Genomic DNA, 21,733 nt, shown 5'->3' with positions numbered 1-21,733 from the left:
TTGTCTTCACAGGGAGGAGAGCAGGACAACCAAAGTCTTTTTGTCCTCTTGTTGATAGCACATAGGGAAATATCAGTTGCAATGACCCACAATAGTCCATTTAGTATCGATGGACATTTCCTTTTGGGAAAGATGTAACACCTTCAGTTGAAGATCAGCCCTTCACATTAATAAATGTCTCTCCCCATCTGGTGATTTACAGTCACAGAGTCTCACAACTGGTCAAATATTACCTTACAATATGGAACACAGAGTTAAAACTGAGATTAATGCATGCAGCAATTATAAGCATTCAACCAAATCTAAACACATTCTTATAATTCTAATACCTGTTTTCGCTATACTAACACACAGTGAACCAAACTGATTCCAGCTATGTATTTGTCAGTCTTCTTCTTCTTCCTATGGCTGATGTAAATGTAGAGAAACAACTATAATGTGACATTTAGATGGTTAAGCCAGTAATTGCGTCAGGAGTAGTGGAGTGTAACTCTGATGCCTCCTTCATATTTGTGAATCGGGCATAGAGTCGTTATATGTTCTATGGTCTGTTCTGGGTAACCATGGTCACACACTGGAGAATGTCTAATTTTCCGTTTGTGCAGCAAGTATCTGCATCTGCCATGGTTTGTGTGGATGCGGTTTAGGGTTGCCCATAAGCTTTGTGGATGATCAAAGCCAGGGATCTTTTGCATAGGGTCTTTCACAAGGTGTTTGTTGGTGACTTCTTGTGAACTCCCTTTGGCTTTCCCAGCTTCATCAGGGTTGAAGTCACATTGTCGGAGGTTAAGTGCGTGGGTCCAAAAGGGCTTACACAAACTGAGGAGCATCAGCATCAGAGCTACAGACATCAGTGATGGCTCTTGTGTATTCTGTAGCTGAGTACCGTGCCCTGATATGGATCAGAAGTAGCTACACTCGCTTGCCGATGTCCAGCTCAACACTGCAATGCAGTGAATCACTGGAACCCTCAAATCAACCCCAACACCCTGGCTGCCCATGCTGTCGCATATCACTCCCCCATCCATTTTCCTCAGTACAGCCACCCTCCAGGAAGTCCAGCCAATCGAGGAAAATGAACATCTCCCCATCCACCAAGACCCTCCATAACATCCCTCACCACCACTTGAAGTCGCAAAAGCCCATCAGTGTTCAATTGTGACATGGAGACCTTGGTATGGGCTGGCACCTGGTCAGCAAGCATCACAAAGGGACTGAAACAGACAAGTCCAACAGGAACAACCAAACCTGGTAAGGGTTGGGCTGGAATTTGTTTTATATTGCGATTAGTTTCTCTGTTGATATAGCCATACTCCAGGAAAAAGAGGAATTTGACCTTTGCAGCATGCACAGCATTATAGTCCCAATTCAACAAAGCACTTAACTTTAAGCAGGTGTTTAAATCCATTCCTAATTTGAAGCACATGTTTAAATTCCATTTGCTTCTATGGGACTTTATGCATATGCTTACAGTTAAGTGCATGCTTAAATTCGTTACTGAATAGGACTTAATTTAAGCACATGCTTAAGTGCTTTTCTGAATCAAAACCTCTGATTTTAGCAAGATGAGGATATCACCTTCTTACTAAATGTGGAGACCTGGGAAGCTTGTATTTTATTTTTTAAGAAAGAACGTATGACTCCATTTTCCCCCTCACCTTATATTGTTACCTGCAGGGGTCAATGGGTTAACTTCTTTCTTGAAAGAAGACAAGCAGTGCAGTGACTGAGGGAAAGTCACTCAGCATGAATGAAGTATCAGGAACTTACATCACTAAGGGGTAACTTACTGCAGATCTCTAGACAAGGAAACAAGATTGCAATATCACCCCCTGGGAGGAATTTCAAATACTGTTTTTGACGAGGTTCAAGAAGCCCTGCAGACAAAGAACAGAGAATTGTATCAAGTGGAGCGTCTGATACAGAGGAGTGTTGACTCTCACTTCAAAGAGCTGACACGGGACTTTAATCAAGAGGGCAAAACCCTTCTGGAAGGGTTTGAAAGACTGTGTGGATGATGGATGACACTAGATAAAACAGGCTGACTACTAGAGGCCTGAGACATGATGGGGTGCCCTGAAGAAGGCCAGGAAGGGGTGGATACAGTTACCCCAGTACTGTGACAATATGGTCAAACAAGTGTGCAGTCAACAGAGAAATTATAGGAAAAATTAAGTTGTATGATAATTTGTTTGCAAGTCAGAGTACTGAGAGGACACTGCACTGACTGCTATAGACAGCTTAAAAGCAGACAGAACACAGAGAAAATGGGGCCTAGACATAGCAACCATAGGAAACACTTACACTTTGAGGCCAAGATTTTCAAGTGCTTACTAGTGATTCCAAATGTGTCTAAACTTTAGTTTAAATTAAATGCCTTAAAGCAGGGGTTCACAAACATGGTTCATGGCTTGTTCAGGGTAGGCAGTGTCCCAGCCCACGCTACTTCCTGCGGCTCCCATTGTTCAGGAACAGCGAACCGCGGCCACTGGCAGCTGCGAGCAGCCGTGCCTGCGGACACTTAGGTAAACAAAGCATCTTGTGGCCCACCATGGGCTTACCCTGAACAAGCCGCAAACCAAGTTTGGGAACCCCTGCCTTAAAGGGACCCGATGTTCAAAAAGTGAGTGCAGAGCACTCTCTGGAAAACAAGCCCTTGAAGAGGTCTTACATTGAGCACCCAAAACTCACTAGCCACTTTTGAAAATCTTAGTCTAATACATTAGAAGCTTTAAATGGACTTTCTACCTATAACATAGGTGCTTTGCACCTTGCATGGAGAATTATGATGTAAAGTTTAAAAAGTAAAGGAGGGGGTGGAGGAAGGGTTACTGCTAGCATTTGCAGTATGCTCTGAGGTTGAACACAGTGGAACAAGGATGTATTTGTTTTGAAGAGCAGTATTATACTATGAAGGATTTTAACTACAATGAAAAGAGGAATGTTTTATTGATCACAGAATATCAGGGTTAGAAGGGACCTGAGGAGGTCATCTAGTCCAACCCCCTTCTCAAAGCAGGACTAATCTCCAGACAGATTTTTACCCCAGTTCTGTAAATGGCCCCCTCAAGGATTGAACTCACAACCCTGGGTTTAGCAGGCTAAAGCTCAAACCACTGAGCTATCCCTTCCCCTGCCATGTGATAACACATTTCTTCTGAGATCGACACCTCTGTTTACATTGTTTTCATTCTAAGGGATTACTTTTTTCTTGAGATAATTTTTAAAAAAGGGGGGGTAGGTTAGACTGCTTGCCCCTATACCTCATCCTGAGACTTACACCTTCAAATAACTGCATTTTAATTTGCACTGTATGCTTCTCTCTTGATAAATGGTAAAATATTATGTTAATGTATTTGATTTAATGACAAAAGAAAAATCTGAGCTAATCTCTTTGTAAATGTAACAGACTGCCATACAGAAAAAACTACCACAAAACTACCAGATGACTACCACCAAAAAAACCCAAACACAACACCCACACACAATTGCACTGTGTTCACCATCTTCACAGATATATGCAGCCTTTTCACATACCTGAGGCTTCTGAGATACATACCAATCCTACAATTGACAGCATGCAGGTAGACTATCATTTGCAGGATCAAAGCCTAAATTTGTTATTGAATAGGCTGTGTCATGATTACTCTGTTGTAATATTTCGAGACCTGTAATAATAATATTTCAATCTATCTAAAACCCATATTACCCTTTAAAGATGCACCAAAGAAGAGAGGAAAGAAGGCCTGGGTGACTGTCTAATCTGCGTGGTAAACCAAACTGTTAATTCATTCATAATAGCAAATAACTTTACACAGTGGTTTTGTTGCTGACTCTGCAATCACTAATGAACTTGAACATGCAAAACGTAATATGCAAAGTTTATCTATTGCAACATTATGGCTAATGGAACAGCACATTCAAAACAGGGGCAATAATTTAGCAATTGTACTCAATATATGCTCATGCAGGAAGTCACGTGTACTCACAGATAATGTGCCAGTTGTTTTTACTTGGATTGTTTACAAAACTCAAACTATAGAAGGCATGGAACTCTGCTGAACAGGAAATTTGGATGGGCCTCGATTGAAGGCAGTGTTGCCTAGTGGAGAGAGAACTGAACTAACTGGGACTTGGGAGACCTGGCTTCTATTCCCAGAGCTGCTGCTGGCTTGTTCAGTGACCTGGGCAAGTCATGTCCCCTCAATGTGTCTCAATTTCCCCATCTTTAAAATGCAGATACAGACTTCTTTTGTAAAGTGCTTTGGGATCTGCTGACGAAAAGGGAAACGCAAGTATTATTTTTATTTTTAAAACTCATGTTTGCAATCAACTGGACAAACTACAGTTGCTGAAACCAAATGTTCAACTACAGCACAGAAAGCTTATGTTGCAAAGCAGTCAGACTTGTACCTTCAATACAGGTCATTAATACAAAGGACATGCAAAGTCATCCATCATAGTAAAGCCTGATCTTACAATTCCTAATCCAGTAGAACATGGGAGTTTCACGTATTTAAAGATCATTGGAACCAGATCCTGCATTTTTAATCTCTCTTGCACTCTATTGTGATATACGCTTTCCCTCGCTTCTTATCCAAACAGTGATAAAAATCTCATCCTCACTGATATTTTCATACAACTTGGAAGGTGCAATTTGTATTTTAAGTTGTTGCTTTGCATTTGCTGCTACTTTGCTCTATATAGTCCATGCTCTTTAAATGATGTACGCTAGTCATGAAAGGCAATCCAGGGGTGTTAAGGCATTGACAATTTAATTACAATCTAAAGCAAGGAAAATTTTTACTTCTCCTCCCCGCACACCCTTGCAGGCCACTCGCTTGTCACTCATCATTGTCAGACTCCCTACCCTGCCAAATGATATGGGCTTAGCATTGATACCTTTTTTACTCTTACATTTACTATAAAAGAGGGTCATGAAAATGTTCAAACAAAGGGTCGCTAACCTGAAATGGTTGAGAAATACCGGCGTCAATTATTTATTATGGGTGAAATTATTCCAACCTTGCTCACTGAAAGTTTCTAGTCCCCATGGTTTCCAGAGAAAAGCTTGAAAATATGACTGAGTATAACCTAAAGGCTTAAAATTCAGAAGACAAAGGAAAGGAACCCATTTTTTTTTTAATGTCATGATTTTTAAGACATGATTTTGGCAGGGAGGGGGTGCCTGACTAATGTTTTAATGCTTGGATTTGGCAATACTGGAATGTGCCCTTCATATTTATATGTGTAAATGTTTGAAAGATATTAGTCTGTATTGATAGGCGTATGTCCTTTATTAATGACAATACTTCTTGTACTTCCTCTCAGTTTTTCTGTACATTTGAAAATTATTTTCTTTACTAAATAGTACCATTGCGTTGTTATTTTTCAAACATTCATAGTCAAGTTTAAAAGCTATTGATATATGGGGATTCAGCCAGCCAAACTGGCCAGAACCTGCCCTATTCCTATAGAGAATGTAACTATAGCCACTATGTTTATTTAACCCAAAAAAAGATGAAGGACTGGAATAACAGCCCTAAAAAGGCTTAATTCTCCTTCTCTACAGAGCATTAGTACTGGGAATTTTTCCTTCCCACTGCAGCTCTTCAAAACTGTCACTGAGAAACTAAACTGTTGTCTAGTATTTATTGAAATAAAGCAAAGCAGCAGAAAGCAGATACCTACCACATAAAACCAAGGTCAGAATTCACACTCCTTAATTACTTGGAAGGACAAGAATTCATGCATTTCACAGGTGACTCAACCCCTGAGGTAGACAAGTCAGTTCCTTAATCAGAAGTTTTCTTTCTTCTAGCAACTGAAGAAGGCTTAAAGGTGAAACCAAAACCCTAAGGAACTGTGCTGGCTAGTGTACACTGCATCCCCTATTTGGAGGAGGAGGAGGCGGCAAAGAAAACACCAACTGAAGAGATACAAACAAGAAAACTTAATCCCTGGAGATTTCTATGGACCAAGGCTCTGGAAACAGCCATAGGAAGGACAGGCTAAGAGCAAGATTGATTTGTTCCCTAATTGAAGGTAATTTCATAATGCTCTCAGCACTTGCTTTGGGTATCAAAGCTCAAGGTGTTATTTTGGGATCAGACCTATCCCCATATTTGCATAGTCAGATATCCTTTTATCGCACTTATTGAACATTTTACCTCCTTGTCAAGACTTATAATTCACCAGTGATGCAGTGTCACTTAGCTCCCCATTGATACTCAGTACCACACAGGATTGGACCCTTGGATTGTGATGATGAATATGCTCTCATCAATGAGAATATGAAAGATTTCTATAGTACCTACATCTTCAAAAATAAACAGGCTTTTTTGTCACTTTGTTTCTTCATGCTCCCCCATTTGCCTGCCTCCACCAGTTGTCTTTTGACATATACTTAAATTATAAAAGCTCTTTGGGTCAGGGGCTGATTTTTTGTTCTGTGTTTGCACAGTGCTTAGCACAAGCAGCTTACTGGTTCGTGACTGGAGCTCCTTGATGCTACCACAATACAAATAAATAAGTATTAAAAACAATCCATCTTCAATACCCAGGTGACTAGTAGAGCTGAGCAAAGAGTTTACAACGAACAAGGTGTTCACAAAATGTATCCCTTTCTGGCCCTGTTTGGGAATCACTTTCCACAGCACCCTGGGTTTTATTTGGATATCTGCCATGTGCTCACAGGGCCTGATCCAAAGTCCATGCCACAGGAATGACTCCCATTGATTCCAATGGGCCTCTGACCAGGCTCTCAAAGAGTTAAGCATATTTATACATGAACGTCAGACTTGTTCCTTAATAGTATCTAAATCCCCCAGCTGAAAACTTAACACTGACCAAACATAACATGCAGAGAGTCTATGGGCCAAGGAGATTTATCAATCTTGGATTGCTTGACATCTGCTCATATATAATGTTGCCTCAAATCCCTCAACCTTGTATTGTACCTTCCATCCATCCCCATCCCCACTCCTGCCTCTGTAAAACTCTATTTTCTAACCCCTCCGAAGTATAAAGGCCAAGCATGTTGTAAAAGACAAGTGATGATAAAATGAAATGCATCTTTAAGCCTTAGCATGCATCTTAACCTTCCTTTCCCCCACTTGGATTTTCATGTAGTATTCTGGTTCATGCTTTATCACACCTCTCTGATATGTCTGTTTATCAGACTGATGTAGCCAGTGACCAGTGCTGCCTGGCTCAGTCCCTCTGCTGCCAGAATAGCTGCCAAAGGAAGATGTCTGTCTTCTCTAAGCCTGCTGAGGAGAGGGTGAGCTAAAGTGGATATACGTATATGTTGCCTTTTCCTTATTTTGTGAGGTAGAGGATTCTGAGGGGAAATCCACACCTAAGCTAATGCCATTTCTAGTGGTATTAGTTCAAGCTCTTACCAGCACCCTCTCTCAGAGAGGCAGGTTTTGGGAGATGCTCAAGTTGCTTGCCCAATGATGGAATGGCTCCTGAGGGAGTAGATAGGTGGGGGAGGGGAAAATTATCATCCCTCTGAGGTAATGATTACCTTTCCTGTGGATCCTGGGAACTGCATCAGGCTGGGCAGCAGCCTCTCAGCCTATGTCTGTGGAATTCCAAGCCCTTTCCAGCAAACAAAGTTGTCAAGAACTCCATGAGATCACTTCATGACTCCTTTGGGCACCAATCCCTCATCCCTATGGCAAGGTACTGGTGAAAGAAAGACATGCTGCTGACAATGCCGCCTGGAAATCTAAAAAATCCCCAAACCTAAAAATGTATTTAGAGACAACTCTGCTTAGAGATCTTATGGCTTCTCAATTTCTCCTTCTGGGCATGTGTGATGTAGGGATTTTTTGTTTTGTTTTTAAATTTTTTAAAATTAAAATGGGAATTTTTAAAAACTATTTTTTTATGATCATTCACGAGCTCCTGCAGCTCACTCAGCAGCCGAAGCTATAATCCTCACTTTGACACTGCAATCATTGTCACACCAACTAATTGCAATGTCAAAGTGAGGATTACACCTTCAGGTGGGGAACAAGCTGCAGGAGCAGAAAAACTCTTCAAGATCTCATTTTCATGCAAACGTTTTGTACAATAAACGAACAAAGAAAAAGCAGCATAGGGAATATATGGCAGACAGAGCTGTTTATTCATTCAATTAACTGTTTCTCTGCCAGTTCTGTAGAAGGTGCCAGTGGGCCTTTAATAATGTAGGTGCACTTGTTCATTTCACGCTGCTGTTAAGGTTCAGAAATGGTAATGGTTTAAGGTTTGAAGATTAGCAGTCACAGGTGGTAGAGGGCAGATTCTAGGCTTTTACACCATGATAAACTTGGAATGACTCCACTGAAGTCAGTGGACCTTCTCTAGATTTGTCTCCATCTAAAGGTACTCTGAGTATGTCCTATACATTTTGTAGGGAGAGCAACTGCCTCTCTTAGTCCTAAACCAAGGAAAAATAGTTACTTTTGCAAGTCAGACACTGATGCAGTAGCACTGGAAAATTTATTTTGGAGGTGGGGGAGTTTACCTGATCTTTTGAGGGCTGCCTGGCATTGCAATCAGATGAAAGTTATGTTGAATATGACCTTGAGTCACCCTCCAGATGTACCTTAATATGTAAAACCTTAAGAAGCAGCACATTTTTTATAATCAACACCACCACTTCCCACTTACATTGTGCCTGATACCTGGGGAATTTATGGTGCTTTACAAACTTTAATTAAGCTTTAGTTACAGCTAATAGCTCCATGCATACTTCAGTATTATCATTTTTTTTTTAATGGATAAACCTAGACTCAGAGTTCAAGTGGCTTGGCCTACCTCATACAACTGTTCCTTGAAAAGCTGTGCTAAGCCCCAGCCATTTTGATAAGACTCCCCTAGGGTGAAGTACATACAAGTAACTAACAAGGGTATTTTAACCTTTACACATGTTTTACATTACACACACACACACACACACACACACAGGACTATATAATTAACCCTACTGAGGGGGTAAAGAGTGAGTGAGCCCTCTTTGGGTTACCTGTAGGAATTGAACCAGAGATCTTAGAACCTAAAAGCACAGACCTCTATTCTTTTAGCCAAAAGACTAAGTCCATTAGCATGGAATCAAAAGCACACTCGACCACTAGAGAGGGACAAAAACCCATGCTGAGTGAACGTGGATTAAACATTTTCAAGATAACCAATTACTTGCTTTGAGTATTAGTTAATTTTCCAAGCATTTCTGAAGACAGATGGAGGCTCCTTTTATAGAAACTGAAATGGTGCTCTAAATGGGACATTTTCATAAGACACTGGTTGGCCTCTCTCTGTTTACATGATTTACCATACTATTCTAAACAAAGGGGAAAAGCCATCATACTAGTGCAAGTTTTTAAATAAGGCCTTTCAAGACAGAATACACAAAAAAGCCTATTACTACTACTAGTTGTATTATGGTAGTGCCTAGAGGCTAAGGTCAAGCTCAGACTTACATTATGCTGTGTGCTGTACAAATATACCATAAAAGATTATCCAAGTCAATGCTTTGATTTCTAAATAACTCATTTTCTGTATTAGCTGTTATTTCACTCTGTTTTGTCTATGAGAGTTTGATAAATATTTTTAAATGAATTGACTATAGAAAAAAAAACCCCATCTCTGGCACAATCCTACAAACCCAAATTAGCTGCCTAATGTTGTGACAAAGAAGGGATTTTATTTCAGTTAATACCTTCCAATTCTAGATAAATGCAATGAAACCCAAGTTCTCATAGATCCACAGGATCTTTGCTATGCTCCAGCTTTTAAACTCCTTAACAGTGCCAGACCCCCAGGGGTCTCACTCTCCCTTAAGGGTAGGCCTCACAGCCTAAACGCCTCTGAGACTGAGATTCTCAGCTTTAGCAATCCTTGAGTGGTGCCTAGCAAGTCTAATTTGAGATAGACTCCTGGTCAGAGATTCCCCCCACACCCCGTCATAAACAGTTAGTTAAGGGTTAAGGTTTTTTCTACCTGTAAAGGGTTAACAAGCAGTACCTGTGGACACCTGACCAGAGGACCAATCAGGGACAAGATATTTTCAAATCCCTGTGGAGGGAAGTTTTTTTTTCTGTTCTTTGTTTTTAGAGAGTCTCTCTTGGGAGTTGAGGGAGTCCAGACATCTTAATCAAGTCCTCCCAGGTTTCTGCAATAAATTCTTCTATTCAAGTTAGTGAGTATTAGCAAGGAACTAGTATTCTTATACTTTTATTTCTGTATTTGCAATTCTGTGTTTTGCTATAGAATTTCTTTAATTCTGTACTGTTATTGCTTTTACTGAGAAAGAAAGGAGGGGGAATTCTCTCCAAAGATTGATAAGTTTAGACCCTGTGTATTGTTCCATCTTGGTTACAGAGACAGTTACTTTCTTTTTATTCTTTAATAAATCTTTTCTGTAAAGGACTTGGTTGATCTTTCCAGGAAAGGGGAGGAGGGAGGCATCCCTCTGTAGTTGGATTCTGGTATCTCTCCTAGGAAAAGGGAGGGGGAAGGAAGCAGGGGGGAATGGTTTATTTCTCCTAGGTGTAAGAACTCCATGGATTTGGGGCTCTTGGGATCCCCAAGGATTTTGGGGAAGGACTGTGTCCCAATACACGTACATTATTGGGTGGTGGCAGCTTTTACCAGATCTAAACTAGGATTTTAGTTTAGGGAAACCAATGCAGGTCCCCATTTTGGAACCCAACAGCTCTAAGTGGGGGTGAGACCTATGACACACACACTCACTCTCTTCAGGCTCCAATGCATCTCAGCAAGTATTTACAGGGACACCAAGCACCTTTTCTAAACAGTTTCGGATTTATTAGTCAACTGGAACACAGTATCAGGAAGTCATTTGGACAGCATCAAGAAGCAAGGTTTAAGACATGGTCCATACTGGTCAAGCCAGTGCCATCAGCCAGCCAAGTTGCTATGGAACCCATTTCTGGCTCTGTCTTGCTGATAGTTCCAGGTGAGAGCTGCAGAGCTCTTATCATAGACCCCTATAATTTCTCAGTTTGTTTTCCTCCTTCTGCTGAGCCCTGCTGAGTTCACATGTTCCACCTGCCAGCATTTTCCCTGTGGAGAGGTGCCAGTTCAGTTGCTGGGACTCCCAGTGTTTTTCCAGATTCTTCACTAAAATGGATCAGTTTCAGCTAGTTTTTCAATGGCCCATTCATACCACCCCAGAAAGTTACATGACCCACAGCTTTTAGACTCTCAGACTTTAAGACCAGAAGAACCTCACCCACCACCCACTCCTGCAGTAAACCCATAACCTCCAGCTGAGTTACTGAAGTCCTCACAGTACTCATGTCTTTTGCTGTGCCCCAAGAGCAGCTTTTTAACAATTTGGACCCATTGGGTAGCAATCCCTAGTCAAGTGAGTCACTGCCAGGCATATCATTCATAAAAATATTACAGGAAATTTCAACTTTGTCACAGTCCAATACTCAGTTCCAGCCACTCGACAACTCTCCTTCCTCTCAAGCTTATGTAAAGTATGCTACTTTTTCTCAGGAGAGGCAGATTAGCTTATTCTACATTACCATACCTGATCTGGTTCCACAACACAAGGGCTTTGAGATCGTTGGCTATAAGATGCTGTAAGTCTAACATATTATTATGATGCTGCATTATGAGACTGGTTTGTGTCACCAGGCCAGTTTGGGTGCTGGAGTCTACCAGTGCCAACATCATCTGAAAAAGCTAATGACTATCTCAGGTGCTACCAACTACACAACTTTGCTGAGTTCAGCCTCAGTATGAAGATTCCAAATCTTAATCCTCTGCGGACTTTGTTCCTCTGCGTGGCAATTATTTCAAATGAGGACAGCACTGAAGAGCTGTGCAAAGGGTTCTTTTTAAGTGGATTCTCCTTCTGGTGTGCCAACAGAAGCTATGTGTTTGCAATGATAGGAGCTGGGGAGAGGGTGGGAAGCAGAACGCCGGCCCTTCTCTCAGCCACGTCCCTCTTCCCTTCTCTGTCCCACCATGTTGGAGAAGCTCAGCGCCGACAGCCGGTGCGAACAGACGGGCAGCGAGAAACAGGATACGCAGGAGAAGGAAGCAGTTGTCTGAGAGAGCAGAAGAAGCAAAACTAAAGGCCAACTATCCTAATTTAGGACAGAAGCCAGGAGGGTCAGACTTCCTAATGAAAAGACTGCAGAAAGGGCAAAAGTATTTTGACTCGGGTGACTACAGTATGGCCAAGGCAAAGATGAAGAACAAGCAGTTGCCAGGCACCGGGCCTGACATTAACTTGGTGACAGGAGACCATATCCCGACACCACAAGATCTTCCACCGAGAAAATCATCACTTGTAACCAGCAAGCTGGCAGGGTAAACTTGCACTTCTGATTTTTTTTTTAATTAGTGTGTGTGTGTGTGTGTGTGTGTGTAAGTAACTGATTAAACTTCACTGTATTATAGGGCTGGGGAAAAAAAAAGAGTTCCTCCTTAATCTGTGTTTACACACCCTACGAACATTACTTTATCCTACTCTATGCTAATGTACCTACCACAAGTTAGTGAATTCCCAAAACCACTGTGGAGAAAATGTGTGTTCCTGGGAGTATGGGAAGTGAATTGTATATTTCCAAATATTACTAACTCCTTTATACAGTATTGCCTCAGACCAAAGTGTAGGAACAGTAATTACAAACACTGAAAGTTTTTATTTATTGACCAGCCAGATGTAACTCAACATGCACCTTTCATTTCCAGTCCTAAATCCTGCCTGCCAAAATCACATACTGCATTTTGAACTTTGGGAGGGGTTGGTAAAGTTTCAAGAAGATGACTTTATACCTCTAATGTATACATAAAATATTCTATTCTACTTCTTTATAGCATTGCACAATATTGACTCCATAACCGAATATTAAAATGGGTACCTTGACAATTGCTTCTCTTTTGAAACTTCTGAACCCCATAAAGGAAGACTAATAAAACAGTGCCCTCTATAAGCAGAATTTAGAGCTGTATCTTTTATATGTAGAATTTAGAACTCTATTTGTTTAGTAAATAGCCTACTGGAATAAAAGTCTCCAGTAGCCCATTTACCATAGCATTTATTTGTGAAAACAAGCTTTTGTCAAATGTACAGCTAATTGGAATGGTGGGTGGGTGAGAGAGAGAGAGGTTACTGAAAATTTCTGTAATTGACAGAATACAGAAACTTGTATGGCACTTCATTACCTGCCTTACAAATCTTTCAGTCAGTTACAGATCAAAGGCACTGGTGTTGTGGGGACTGCAGGTTTCCTAACGTATAACACAAATGTATTTTTGTCATCTTAGAGTAACCAGGCAGCCCAGTCCCCCACCCGGTTGCAGTAAGTGTTCCACAGGGTCCTGCTGAGCTGTCAAACTGATTTTAAAGCATGCAGTAGAAGAACTGCCTTTTCTGGTGGGCTGAGAGGATGTTGCAGTGATCTCTGAAGTACGGTATAACTTCTGAGAGAGAGACACACAGACTTTCAAATTACAGCTCAATAGGATTCAGCAGAGGAATTGTAGAAACACTAGGGGTCACCTTGATGGTGTTAGCATGAGAAGCAGGTAGCAAGCTGCTAGACCTCAAAACCAAAACAACACATCAGATAAGGGCACTGTCCTCCATCCTCTCAGTCATCAAATCTTTAGATACTTATCCAAACTGAACCAGAGTCTGATACGCTAGCAGATCCCTCACTAATTTCTATGCCCATTCAATCTTTGCTTCACCTGGTGACACTTCCAACAATGGTTCCAGTTCCTATCAATCATAATGATGGGATTTTTTTCCCCTGTCAAATGGACAGCAGTACACTTGGAAGGTCATTCAACAGTGGGTCATATTATCCCATTACTAGTTATTAACCAGTCTTCAAAATTGTTGATGAAATGTACATGCAGTGTAGGGAATACATAGTAAGAAACTAGTTTGCACTATAGATATCAATTGTCCAGTATACAGGTTGTCTATATTAATTCATTCAAGAGCAGGCATTTTTTCTGGTCAAATCCCAGTACATTTGTCTGTTTGCACAAAAATGGATAAAGAGATCTTGAAAATAGGAAGGCTTGAGATTTCAGAATGTCAATTCTTCAAAGCAAAGGGTGCCTCTTATTATCTTTAGTATTTGTATGTAAATCACTAGCACAATGTGACCATGATCTTAGTTTAAGTCTCTAGGTACCAATGCAATGAAATGGTCAAGGTGAAGAAGTCAATCACTCAGATTAATACAAGTGTATAGGCTATAGGCTGGTTGGCCTGACACTGATCCAAGGCAAAATCATGGAAAAAATGATATGGGATAAAAGTGAGTAAAAAAATTAAAGGATGTCAGCATAATTAATGCCAATCAACATGAGTTTATGGAAAATAGATCTAGTCAAACAAACTTGAGATTACAAATTTTGTTGATAAAGATAACGGTTTTCCTCAGATACTTGGATTTCTGAACGGCATTTGATTTAGTAGCATGTGGTATTCAGATTAAGAAATTAGCATGGTACAAAAATCAAAGGAGCACACATAAAATTGATTTTTAAATGGCTATGATAGATATGAAAAAAATAAATGGAGAGTCATCATCCTATTGGGGAATTTCTAGTGGGGTCCCATAGGTTTCTATTTTTGAACCAATGCTATTCAATATCTTTATCAATGACCTGAGAGAAAATATACACAGTTATTGCTGGTAAAGTTTGCAGATGGCATAAACATTGGTAGTGTGGCAAATGATAAAAACAGGTCAGTTATACAGAGCAATCTGAATTGCTTGGTAAACTGGGCTTGTCTGAAGAAAATACATTTCAGTGCAGCCAAATGCAAGATCATACATCTAGAATAAAAGATTATAGGTCACACACAGGACAGGAACTGTACCCAGGAGAGCGGTATCTCTGAACAAGGATCATGGTTGACAAAGAAATGAACATGAGCTTCCAGTGTAGTGCAGTGACTAAGAAATTAAATGTAACTGTTTGACATATAAGCAGAGGAATATCAAATAGGAATAGAGGGGTGATATGTCTGTATGTGGGATCAGTGAGCCCAGTACTAAAACAATGTATCCAGTTCCAGTATCCATGCCTCAAAAATGGTTGTTGAAAAATTGGAAAGGGTTCCCAAAAGAGCTACAAGAATGATTCAAGATCTGGAAAACATATCTTAGGCCTTGTACTACACAGTTTTGTCGACAAAAGTAAGCTTATTACTGGAGCCGTGACACTGATAAGAAAGCTGGCTCCCAAACTGGGCTGCTGCCCCATCTCCGCTCCAAGCCGGGCTGCCACCCAGGCTCCTGGCTTGGGCTGGCCCCCGGGGTCCTGGGTCCCTGCAGGGAGCCCTGCTGCCCCATTCCCTGTGAGGATCACAGCAATTGAGTGGACTCCAGGCACAAATCTCCCCAATGAAGGCGAGAAGACCTGGGCGGCTGCCCCCTCCCCTGCTCTGGGATAGGAGAGCAGAGATGAGAAGACCTGGGACAAAGCTGGGCTCCCAGTGGGGAGCTGCATAGAGCTGACAGCCCTGGCTGTCAGTCCCCCACACTGCCCCTCTTCAGTTGGTGGAAGTGCTCCTAGTGCGGACATGCACCACTGACAGAAAGAGGGTAGTGTGGACATCACCCACCACATAATGAATGTGGTAGCTGTAAGTCGATCTAATATAGGTTGACTCGCCTTTGTAGTGTAGACATAGCCTTTTAGTGAGAGACTAAAGATGATGAATCCAATTAGCTTATACAAGAGATGTTTAAGAGGTGAATTGATTACAGTGTATAAGTACCTATATCTGATGAAGATATCCACTAGCAGAGGGCTCTTTAATCTGGCACCATGAGCATACAGAGGCTGGAATTTGTAGCTAGCTCAATTCAGACTGGAAATAAAGCACATGTTTTTGGCAGGGAGGGTAGTCAGCCATTGGCACAACTTACTTAGGGACCATGTGGATTCACCACGACTTGAAGTCTTTCGATCAATATCGGATGTCTCTAAAAAGAGATGTTCTAGCTCTCACTCCCAACAGAAGTTATGGGCTTGATGCAGAAATAACTGAGTGAAATCCCTTGGCCAGAGTTTTGCATGGGGTCAGGCCACATGATGACAGTCCCATCTGACCTTAAAAATCTATGAGAAAGATGGGTTTAAACATTAGTTGCTGATAGTGCAATGTTCTGATCTACTGTGCACTTACAAGTGGAAAACACAACTGTCCTTTTTGATATTCAGAAACTGCCTTATGCATGGAATTTGGTGATGGGAGAGTTTCATTTATTTATTAGGGTTGAGCTTGTTCTAATCTGGCTCTTACAGTCATTGCTCTTAAAACTATCTGTTTTAAATTAAGCAAAGGGGATTAATTGTTCAAGTAATATTCCATTCATTTATATGGACTTTTACTCAGAGACAGTTTCTAAACCAGAATAGAGTCAACAATTTCACCCTCTGGGGAAGGTGAATGGATTTTTCCTTAGTTAAAATATAGATCTTAGTTAAACAAAAACAAAACAAAAATCTTTCAGCATCTCAAAGCAGATTTTACTTCTCCAATGCATGTTATCGATCAGAATACTTATTGTCAATTTAGTTATTGTCCAATTCAAGGAAACTTAATTTAATTACAGTGTGGTGGCAGTTATGAATCGTATATACTAAATCCAATTATTTTTTGTGATTAAAGTGTTTAATTTTGAAAACAAAGAAAATTCACTGGAAATATCGTAACACGATTAGAATCGAATACACAGTACATTTCAACTAGTAAAACAAGATAATAAAAATTCATACTATGATGGTACAAAGCAATTTATATATATTATATCAATTCAAACCAAAGAAAAGTACAGTTAAAACATCTACAGCAATTAGAGGGGAAGGATTCCTGCTGGAGTACAAAACAACAATAATCCATTCTAAAAATCAAATTAGAATTTGTATATAAACATTAAAGACTGACAGCAGTAAATCTGAGCAATGACTATGCAGCTTCTCCCAACTTACTCTGCCAATGTGCCTCAATAGCGACCTATAACTCCCCCATTGTTCCCATCCTGGGCCTATAGATGGCTCTTTGAATGTTTCTTTATACTGAAGGGAAGCAATAAGAATATTCTATATGTAGCTCTGCCACCATATTTCTATTATGTCCTGGTCATCCACAAAAGACTGCCAATGTAACTTTAACCCTGAAATGCAGCACTCCTGCTCTTGCTCCCCTGGACTTTTTCAGAGCAATGATGGCTTCTCATGCCCAACTGTGTGGTGGTGATTTGGGATGTGGATGGGGAAAGGGATAAACATGTGACCTAAACTAAATATGTATCCGGCAGCCATTGGAGGGAAGACTCACTGATCCACCAGCTGTAGGCAACTTAGGTGAAATCCTGTCCCTGTGGAAGACAGAGTTTTAGCATTGGACTTCAAGACAGCCACAATTTCACCCATTGCATTCAAGTGTCTCTGACAGGAAATTTACACCCCAAAAAAACAAACCTAAGAGTAATGGCTCAGGAATAAATCAAAGCATGAACCAAATTCTTACGAATGGACTATACACATTTGCCAAGGAAAAGGCAAACATTGTTAGAGAAGAACTGTGGACAGCAGAAGGGGATATGAATTTTAAAGAAGGATGGCTGGGTCACTCATGGACAAAAAGTCAAGCAGCCTGCTCAATTCAGGCTTCATTCTTAACTAGTATTTTGTGGGAGAGAGTACTCAAACAAAACAGAGCTCCCCCACCTAAGGTCTTGGATTGCGGGTCAATTGGGATCTGCTTCTGAATAAGCTCACTTGGGAAGAAGGAGATCCTTCCATGACAAAATCTTTTTTACTTTAAAACAGAAGATACTATGATAATGTCAATGTTATGGTGTCTTTTTTAAAATAAAAATATTTGTTTGGGTTGCACAGATGCCAGCAATGCTATTGCCCAAAGAGATATTACATTCCATGTAAGAAGGACTCAGTAGGTTAACAGCCTGCAGAAAAATTATTTTCTTCCTCATCCAGAAAAAGAAGAGTGCATAATATCCTAAAGCCTTTCTATTGCTGTCAACCAGCAAGACACGCTTAATATTAGCATCTGTGAAAGTGTGATTAGAGAGATCCTTTGCCAGCAATGACAACTGGTTAGCTGTGCATCTGAGCAGTGCAGTCCTTTATTCATTCAAGTCAGTGGTCCAAAGCAATGTAGTTCACATTGTCAGAGGGTCTGTATGGTGTCTCTAAAGTTGTCATGTGTTTGAGAGATGCAGTGGGCTCTTGTCCAGAGAAGAGCTGTATTAGGTGCATTTTCTAACTCTCAATACATTTTCCATCAGCTATTTTGATGCTTTGTATTATTTTTAATATCAAAAAGGTCTTCATCGCCCCAGCTAATGTTATTTGTGATTATTTTCACTCTGTTTGTATGCTAGCTCCCAACAGAAAAGTTCAATATTCTCTGGAAAGCGTTAAATCTAAAAAATTGATTCATTTTACAACAAATGCATGTGATGCTCAAAGAATACAGAGCATTCCTATGGAAGTGTTTGATAGTTCAACATATCTTTACCCTTGAGCTGCTGCAGAAGATACTTCCACTTCAAGTGGCTTTCCAATGGCCCAAGTCATTGTGATTTTAGAGAATACAAAATTAGGGCTATTAAAGGGGCTGCTTTTTAAAAAAAAAATTGAAAATCTCATCTCACTAAATACTCTTAAAATCTCTCATTTCTAGATATTCAGAGTGATTCCTCCATGAAGAACTTGGATTGAACAAACAACTTGTTTTATTCTTATGAACTTTTAACATAAATCTGACACCTTCCAGCAGCTTTCAAAAATTTGCAACAACTTTCAAAATTTGATTCTAACTAAGCTGGACCAACTAGTAACTAAATAACCAATACACCAGAAAATAGAGAGTTGCAGAAGTCAGTCATATTTAGATCCATAAACAATAAATGTAGACCATTAAAAAGCTGTTCTGTATTACCTATCATCTCTTAGTACTGAGAAGCAGGTCAGTCAAGTGCGAAGTGCTAGAACTCAGGAGACCTAGGCTCTATTCCTGCCTTAACCAGTGACCACCTGTGTGACATAGGGTAAGTCATTTCACATCTCTAAGCCTCTGTTTCCCCTTGATTAAGTCTATAAGCTCCTCAAGGCAGGGATTGCCTCAGTGTGTTTGTGCAATGCCAAGCACAATGAGGCCCTGATCTTTGTGTGAGCATCTAGACTCAACTGTAATACAAACGAACGTTAATTATTGTGAGCACCATTACAGTCAACATTTACCTATCATTATGACACATTGGAATATGAGGTGGAATAGGAAATAACTGAGATCTCAGACTTCACTCTAGGTAAAAGCTGGGCTTTTAGTGGCTACCACTGTATCGGAATCTAGCTGAAATAGAGGGTCCTATGTTACCATTCAATTAGGAAAAAACGCTAGAAAGAGCCCACAAGCTTTATATGAATTAGTCAGAATCGTCATGGCACAGGCATTTTTATAGCTCTGCATGTTTAAATATGGTGGGTTGAGGGGGGTTGTGTTTCCAATAACTCAAGTAGTATTATTCAGAGGGTGAACCTTGAGAATTTCTTCAGACAGCTAGTCCACTGGCCACAGTCTTACTTCCTTTGTTATATCTATCTCATCTATAAGCAAAGAGACCTTCTTACTAGATTTGTGTTCAACTTGGCATTCATACACCTTTCAAGTGGTACATTTCTCTTCCACAGGAACTAGCATCAGGTATTTCACATGACTATCTGCCACTGGCAAGGTAACTGACATGTCCTCTCCTGCCACTTCTCACTGACGTGCAAAATCTTAAATGACCTTTAGCAACTAACTGAAAAATTAGGTAGTTGACTACAGCTTTACAATCAATGATCAATGACATTGTGTTAAACCACTCTATTGCTGTATTTTGTTACACCAAGGGACCTGCAAATTCCCTGCCTGCAAACTGTATGCTTTATGAATGTAGAGGAATGAAGTTCGTGTTAGTAATACTTTGGATGATACATAGGAAGATAACTGAGAAGCCTGTAAGAATAATAAGCAAAAGGAATTATTTAGGATTCCTAATGTGGTGAAATGATTTAACTGCAGAATAGCCTCCCAAGGCAAGGAGTGGAAGCCTCATTGTTTGGAATATTTAAAATCTAAGTGGACAAAGGACTAGAAAACATTCTGTAGGGGAATTTGACCATAGCAAACCAGGTGCTAGACAAGGCCCCTAGGCCTCATGCCAAGGCCCCTAGGCCTCAGTTGTACGATGACAGATACATAGCTGAAACCAGTCTGGCTTACTTGTGTGTTAGTACTGTTAATATAGATGTAAAGTTTATAAGAATGTGTTTAGACTAATACATGGAGCACTTCTAGAATGCTGCATCATCTCACCTATAACATCTGCACTCCATGTTATAAGGTAATAATAAGTCTTTGCATTGTAAACCTCTGTAATTGTGTAAGTCAAACAGGAAAGCAGTGTTAAATAATGTCAAATATTAGCTTCCTACAGAAGGCGTTAGGCCCTCCCCACCACGGTGGCTCATTGAAACCAAACAAGCCATTGTGAAACAAAGAACAAAGACTTTGTGAATTGCATTGCTTGCCTCTCCTCCCACAAGAGGAGAGAGGCATGTCAACTCATCCCATCATCTTGAACTCAGGGATTTGTATTCTCTTCCCCTAGGGTGACCAGATGTCCTGATTTTCTAGGAACAGTCCTGATTTTTGGGTTTCTCTCTTGTATAGGCTCCTATTACCCCCCATCCCCATCCTGATTTTTCACATTTGCTATCTGGTCACCCTATCTTCCCCCCAAACAAGAAGCTGTATCTCTATGCTGCTTGGACATTGGAAGGCCAAGATTTCTAAGCATAAGCAAGGAATCCCCAACTGCTTAGCCTGGGTTAGTCCTAAAGGTCATATAGAGCTTCTGTCACCTTTTGGTACCTAGGATTGCAAGTGTGTGTGTGTGTGTGTGTGTGCTTTCACCTTGTAAACAACTCCTTTCTTTTCTTAGCTAATACAACTTTAGATTAAGATTGTTTTTTATAAGATGGGCTACTAGTGTTTTATTTTGTGCCAGATCCAGAGTGCCATTGACCTGGGGTAAGTGACCAGTCCTTTGGGACTGGAAGTAACCGGAATATTATTGTGATTTTTGGTGTAAGGGACCATCTATCACAAAGGTAGGCTTACTTGGTGGCGGAGTACCCAAGGGGACTGGCTGTGACTGTATGGTTAGGCTGTAATAGTGCCTGAGGAATTTACAATTGATACTTGGTTGGTGAATTCAAAGTACAGAACTCAAAGCCAATTTGGGTTTTGTGCTCTGCTTCTTAGCAGTCTGCCCTGAGGTTATCATCATGTTCCTGAGCCACTCCAAACAGCTTGACGGGGGACAATTCTGTGTATGCTGCTGGATTGACTGGATGATGGATTAGTTATATTCCCTGGAATAACAGTGGTGTGCACTGCGCTTCTTAGCAGATTGCACAAAGCAGCAATGGGATAGGGATTATGAAGCAGTCCATGAGAACTTTTTTTTGCAGCAGCAGCAGTCCGTACAGTAGAAGAGTTGGTGAACCCTGGACCTACTTAAGTGTATTTCTATCTGCACCTCACATGGCTCCATTCCTCTTTGTTTTATCAAAGAATCAGGCCTAGGACTACAGACGTCCCAATATTAACTTTTCTTGCTCAAATATTAGAAAAAATAAAAAACTT

The 21,733-nt window shown here is 40.6% G+C and overlaps 2 protein-coding genes and 1 long non-coding RNA gene across 17 annotated transcripts in view; 2 read left to right on the top strand and 1 right to left on the bottom strand.

Moving 5' to 3' along the window:
- RBFOX1 (RNA binding fox-1 homolog 1) overlaps window positions 1–21,733 on the bottom strand; it is a 2,636,561-nt gene that overhangs the window by 2,445,254 nt on the left and 169,574 nt on the right. The window lies entirely within an intron of this gene.
- On the top strand, window positions 1,190–6,347 carry LOC120372966. Its single transcript, XR_005585302.1, has 2 exons — window positions 1,190–1,251; window positions 5,822–6,347. It is a non-coding gene; the product is annotated as an uncharacterized LOC120372966 (long non-coding RNA).
- On the top strand, window positions 11,926–12,346 carry LOC120372964 (alpha-endosulfine-like). The gene is given in 2 exon segments (XM_039490621.1): window positions 11,926–12,077; window positions 12,079–12,346. Coding segments are annotated over 2 exon segments (351 nt in total). The 5' UTR covers window positions 11,926–11,994.

Source organism: Mauremys reevesii, linkage group 10 (assembly GCF_016161935.1).
Source record: "Mauremys reevesii isolate NIE-2019 linkage group 10, ASM1616193v1, whole genome shotgun sequence".
NCBI lineage: Eukaryota > Metazoa > Chordata > Testudines > Geoemydidae > Mauremys > Mauremys reevesii.
The sequence above is the reverse complement of the archived record's forward strand: the minus strand, read 5'-3'. Positions and strand labels throughout refer to the sequence as shown.